Genomic DNA, 6,430 nt, shown 5'->3' on the forward strand with positions numbered 1-6,430 from the left:
AGACAGGACAGAAAAATGCTTTAAACCATTTTAAGAAGTTAGTTTATTGACAATATATAATCCTGAATACAGATAATTATATTCTAGACAGGTAAAAGGTGTGGTAATTGAAGAACTCACCTACTTTCTGTTAAAATTTTTGTCAGTATGATACCAAAGGTAATTCCAAACTTCAAAGTCAACATTTCCATTATTATTCCATCACTGTATAAAATATTCATTTCTTTAACTAAAAACTGTTTGTGAAAATTTCTGCCTATGAATAATGTGATGTTTCATGCCACGCCCTGCCGCTCAACACACGGTCCAGCCAGGGAAGTCCATCAGCACTAGTGGGACTAGGTACTGACCCCGTCCCTGCCCCAGCAGCACTGCAGCAGCCTCCGCGCAGCAGCCACACCAGGATGCAAGGCCAGCTCCTCTACTCCCCCTCCTGGGAGGCCCGAAGTTCAGCTGCTGCCTTTCCTCACAGAGCACAACAGCCTGCTTTTTGCTCCAGAAATGAAGTACAGCCGAGCTGGATGGATTTTGCAAATGAAGGCAGGAGCTGGGAGGGGGCAGAGCTCATCATCCAGCTGCCTGCAGAAGGCAGCCCCACTGGGACTCCTCTCTCCCGTGCTGAGGAAGCTCAGGAGGCCCCAGGCCACGACCCTGCTCCATTGCAACCCCCTCTCTCAGACTCTCTTATGTCTGGAACATCCCGACATCCAGACCCTCTTCCCTCCAGTGGCATCGTGGGGAATTTTCCCTAGGAACCAGTCAGGGCAGCAGTACATTGAACAGCACCTGCAATGTCATTTTCAACTGAGACACCCAAAACTAGCTGATTTCCACCAATAACAGTGGTGTGATCAGATAACAGAGCAACAAAGCAATGCATGAACAATCCCAGTGTAGATAGCAATTTACATTTACTACAACCTGCATGAATGGCATCTGGCATTTTAATACCACTATTCAACAAGAATTAAAAGAAACAGCTCTAAATTAGGCGGATGGAAGCAGGGTTTCTAAATACAGTTTTTCAGATTTAAAAACACAGTTTTTATACAAGAATAGGCAAAACTATACTGAAGGAGAAACACAAGCAGCTTGTAAAACTGATGACAATGGAGCAAGCCCTTATGAATGCTTCTCAACCCATCAATCATACTGACTCCCAGCCACACCACACCACCATTCCACAGTCTACGCACTTTGAGACAGGCATGATTTTACACCACATGGGATTCCAAGATCCCCGAGTTTCTGGAAAATAGATTTTGTCCCAGTTTTTGTGACAGATGGAGTTGATAGTCTCAGGATGAAAAAAGCGCCAGTTTTGACAGGCAGCAGATACCGATGCCCCTTGTGGTTGGAGACGATGTTGCTCCGGAATTAAGGTAGCACGGAAACGAAAGGCAGTGGGTAAATGCACGACTACTTTGTTATGCTCCTCTCCTAGTGCCTTAATATTTTTGCTTCTACTTCCTTATAAATTGAAAGTGTAATAAGAAGGCAGAACTTCAGCAGGGCAGTTCGCTTTCAATTAAAACTAATAACAGATTTTTTGAGACATTTTACTCGTTGGCAGATCAAGTATCAAAGAATTACACTGGGAACTACTGTAGTTCTGCCAACAGGCACCCTCGTAAGTCAGTGTCTTAAAACCTGCTCAAAAATCTCAGGCGAGAAGCTGAGCTGAATGACTTTAAAATCGGGGGGTATGTGGCAAGTGGAAAGTTGTAATACTGAAACTACAGCAAAGGAGTACTTACATGGTCGCACTACACCACTAGTGGGTTAGCTTTGCTCTGCCGGAGAGTACTAGCACACTGAAACCAGGACCTCTGTTTCTACTTCAGTAAGAACAAAGTCGGTCCCACTTTGAGCCTAATCCTCTTTGCCGTTCTGGCAGCGGCTCTGCCCCCACTTGAATCACCGGGAAGTTTGGGTACACGCGTTACCCGAGCTAGAGAAGTTGGTTTTCCCCTCCTTGTGGTAGGGAACAGGACCAGTGAGAGTGCCATGCCCGCGACACGGGCGCGGAGAGCGGAGAGCCTGCCTTGCCGCCCGATCCCAGCGCGGTGCTGCCGAGCCCCCGCGGGCGCCGCCGCCGCTCAGCGCCTCTCGCCCGGCCGCCGCGCCGCCTTAACGGGAGGAGGGGCTCCTCGGGGGGCTGTCACTCTCCTTAAGCCTTTCCTTTCAAGCTTTGAATGTGAGCTGCCCTCCAGCCCCCCTCTCTCTTCCCTCCCTCCAGCACATCGTAAAGAGAAGGAGGGAAAAAAAAAAAGAAAAAAAAGGTTTCAACAACAGGCTGGGCCAATGGCAAGTGGCGAGGCAGGGAAAGGGGGCCGAGCGAAGGGAGAAAAAGTGGAGAAAGGGAGAAAGAGAGCGAGAAAGCGCAGGCTGGGGGGGTTGTGTAAAAGAAGAAGCGTTGCTAATTTTTTTTGTTTGTTTGCTTTTCCATGCATGCATAATGAAGCCTAATCAGAGCACGTTGCTGCTGCTTGGAGGGCACTTTTGTATTTAAAGCCTTGCAAAGAAAAAAAGATCCACAGACGGATCCACAGAGCAGCTTGCAGGGCTTGTTGACAACAGAAGCAGCATCAGTCGCCCGGAGAGAAAGAGACCGCGAAGGCTGACTCTTCTCCTTTCCCAGTGCTCTCGTCTTGGTAGCGAGGAAAGACATTTCTTCTCCGCGCCATCCGAAAGCGTGATCCGAACCGAGAGGGAGTGAGCGGAGCCGGGACTGTGAATGGGATCGGAGCGGCTGGCATGTGCAGAGATGCTGCGAGCGGAGAGTTAAAAGCTCCCGAGGAGGCAGCAGCAGCAGCTGGGCATTTATTTTGTGGGGGAAAAAATAAAAAAGAGAGAAACGGAACTGCATGAAGAGCAGTACAGCACCATGAGCTCCCCCGGCGCAGCTTGCGATTCCCCGAGCGCACTACGGATCCGCTGTCGTCCGACCCCCGGTTTGCACTGACTCCCTGCACCTCCCCGGGCGCCTTCGCCGCCGCCTCGCCGAGCCCGGAGCAGCGGGTGGGGGACACGGGAAGGCCCCCGGGCGCCTACTTCGTACCGCCGCCCCGCCGGCTTCAGCTCCCGGGGGCTAGAGAGCCCCGGGCCCGGCGCGCATGGATTGATGCGAGGAGACCTCATGCACACGGCCGGCGGGAGTTTTGGAAACTTTTCCACGGGCGGCAGCTCCTTCTCCTCCTCCTCCTCCTCGTCCACCAGCGCCTCTTCCCAGCTCGCCCGCGGCTGCAGCCAATCCCCCCGTCCGCGATGGTGGCCCGCTCGCCCGCTCGGCACGGAGGCGGCGGCCGGCGCTGGCCGCGGGCGGCCGCCTGGCTGTGGCTGGCGGTGGCGCTGGGCGCCGTGTGGCCGCCTCGGGGCTCGCTGGTGCAGGGCCGGCGGCTGATCTGCTGGCAGGCGGTGCTGCAGTGTCAGGGGGAGCCCGAGTGCAGCTACGCCTACAACCAGTACGCCGAGGCGTGCGCCCCGGTGCTCCTGCAGCAGCAGCCGCCGCCGGCGGGCGGAGGGGACGGCCCGCCGAGCGCAGCAGGCGCGGCCGCCTCGTCCAGGCGGCGGTGCCCCAGCCACTGCATCGCGGCGCTCATCCAGCTCAACCACACCCGGCGTGGCCCGGCGCTGGAGGACTGCGACTGCGCGCAGGACGAGAACTGCCGCGCCACCAAGCGCGCCATCGAGCCCTGCCTACCCCGCACCAGCAGCCCCACGGGCGGCGGCCCCGGCGGCGGCGGCCCCGGCGGCCCCGGCGTCATGGGCTGCACGGAGGCGCGGCGGCGCTGCGACTGGGACAGCCGCTGCAGCCTGGCGCTGAACCGCTACATGACCTACTGCGGGAAGCTGTTCAACGGACTGCGCTGCACGCCCGAGTGCCGCGCTGTCATCGAGGACATGCTGGCCGTGCCCAAGGCCGTGCTGCTCAACGACTGCGTCTGCGACGGCCTGGAGCGGCCCATCTGCGAGTCGGTCAAGGAGAACATGGCCCGCCTCTGCTTCGGCACCGACATGGGCGGCAACGGCGCGGGCAGCAGCGGCGGCTCGGACGGCGGCCTGGAGGAGTACTACGACGAGGACTACGAGGAGGAGCCGAGCCAGAAGGGGAGGGACGACGTGGAGGACAATGCGGGCGCCGAGCCCGGCTTCCCCGTGCAGGCAGATAACGCTGGCCGGCCCGCCGGGGCGGCTGGAGCGCTGCTCGCCTCCATCTTGGTGCCGCTGCTGCCGCGGCTCTAGCATCCCTCCCTTCCCGCACCCCTCCTGCCTGCCTGCTTCCCATCGCTGCCTCCCTCCCTAACTGCTTCCCTCCGCACCCCTATCCCCTTCGCCGGGCCGGGCCGGGCCGGGCCAGGCCCCCCGCGCCGAGCCGCCGCGGGCCTCTAGTCGAGCCCTCCCGCGGCGGCCGGGGATCCGGCCGGCGGGGCCCCTCGGCGCGGAGCGGCTTTACACGCTCTGGCCGCGGATTCCCCGACCCATCGCCCCGGCGCCCCGTCCCCTCGCGTCTCCCGCTCTGCCTCCGCTGCTGCGCGCAGCCCACCCCTTTCCCCAGCCCGGCGCTGCGAGCCGGCCGCTGGAGCGGTGGCCGGAGCGCAGGGGCCGCTCGTGTTTCGGGTGTTGGTCTCGAGTGTGCACTATGCAATTGCTGCCACCCTGCCTTCGTGTTACTAGCGAGCGGAGCGGCTGACAGAGACTGCGGGTGAGGCCGCTAGCCGCCCCCCGGTACAACCCGGGATTTGTGGCATGCTGGTACTGGAGGTCTTTAAGAGTTTTGACATGAAGGTTAGTAAGAGGTGAGCAACCCAAACTTGCTGCCAAAGCGTTGCCGTACTTAGTTAGTCAGCAACTTGATTATCATTAGCCGCATCTCGCTCTTCTGATGCAGTTGTGCCCGAAAGGGGCTTACGCCTCCTCTGCCATTAAATCTAGGGAAATAGCAGACTGAATAAATTTGGTGGTTTACAGCACTCCCCCTTGCACAGACAAATTCCCTATAACAAAAGCGTGCCAGCAGCTGTCTCTTCCTCTGTAACCTAGCGACATTAAAAAAAAATTGTTTCGGAGTTGTTGGCTATACTGAACAATGCAACTTTTGTTTTAAAAGAGCTCTGCACTGCCATCTTTAAAAGACACTTTTAAACTCGAGAACATGTATGTACAAATATCCTGAAAAGTTTTATTGCCTCATCATATCAGGGTGCTGACCTCTGGTAAATCTTATATAAAAAAAAGTATTTAAAACTGGGATTTGTTACCAGTCGCTCGTCATTGTATATAGAATTCTATAAATTGTATGCTTTGGGGATAATTTATTTAAAAAAAATAATTAAAAGTTTTAATTCCATGTCCTATCTGCCAGGTAGCTGCATTTGCTATTCGTTTCTGGAAAGGTACAGATTTCACTTTATGTTTAAAGGGATACCAGCAACAGTGATTAAGTGAAGTATTCTCTAGAACGTCAAATGTACAGTGTATTTTACAGATTGAAAGTTAACTTTCTTATTTGGAGAGACTTTATGAACGTTTTAGAATTGTATAAACGCCTATTTCTGAGCTGCCTTAAACCTTGTATTTTTGATAGAAGGCATGAAAAAGGCCTGTCTTTTAAATATGTATGGCTTTTTTGGATTTTCTAAACGTGTAAATTAGTGAAGAAAGAGCTTTAAATAATGCAGTGATATTGTTTTCCAAGGACACTTGAACTCTCAGCACCCGAAATGTGTGGGGAAGAGAGGCAGGGGATCAAACCACAAAAAACAAACCAAAAAACAGTTAAAAAAAAAAAAAAAAAAAACAACAACAACAAAAATCTGTAAATCTGTGTCTGCCTGTAATACTTCACATAGATGTAAATTACTGCTATTCTTACTTTAATGGATAATTACATGCAAGAAGTAAATACAGCTTTGAAAGTACTTTAAATGAGTGGTTGATTTTATAATGCGTTGGCATGGTAACTTGCCAGTCCCAGAAGAGTGTAAAGCAATTCAAGGACACTGCTCCTCTATATGTACGTGTAGAATTACTTGTGCACCGCGCTTCCTTCGTGCAGGCACGCTGCTCTCGCTGGCGCTTGTAGAAGTGCTCCTGGGCGTGCAAACAAGCGGTGGGAAATACATCACACGGAGGCGGCAAGCGTGTGGGACAAGGCGTCGCTTCGCGCGGGCAGGGGCGCACGCATCAAGGCAGCTGCAACAAAACGCAAAGTTTGCTATTCAGCCTGCCTTCTCCCACAACGAAGAATGCGAAAGTAAACACGCTGAAGGGATCAGCAATTACTAGATCTTGTAATACTGTGCTTAGGCGATGCTTTGCATCGTGCTGAAGCCTGGTTTGCTGCCAGAGCTACTGATCTACACTCAAACGCCCTTAGATAAATAATTACACTCTTAAGCTGTGTCGAGTGCTGATACACTTGACCTTG

At 53.7% G+C, this 6,430-nt stretch overlaps 1 protein-coding gene across 1 annotated transcript; it reads left to right on the forward strand.

The window, feature by feature from the left end:
• The first annotated feature begins 1,149 nt into the window (after positions 1–1,149).
• GAS1 (growth arrest specific 1) lies at positions 1,150–5,921 on the forward strand. Its single transcript, XM_077171214.1, has one exon. The coding sequence runs from the start codon at positions 3,268–3,270 to the stop codon at positions 4,243–4,245; it is 978 nt and encodes a 325-aa protein (XP_077027329.1). The 5' UTR covers positions 1,150–3,267; the 3' UTR covers positions 4,246–5,921.
• The last annotated feature ends 509 nt before the right edge of the window (positions 5,922–6,430 follow it).

This window comes from Agelaius phoeniceus, chromosome Z (assembly GCF_051311805.1).
Source record: "Agelaius phoeniceus isolate bAgePho1 chromosome Z, bAgePho1.hap1, whole genome shotgun sequence".
In the NCBI taxonomy this organism is placed as follows: Eukaryota; Metazoa; Chordata; class Aves; order Passeriformes; family Icteridae; genus Agelaius; species Agelaius phoeniceus.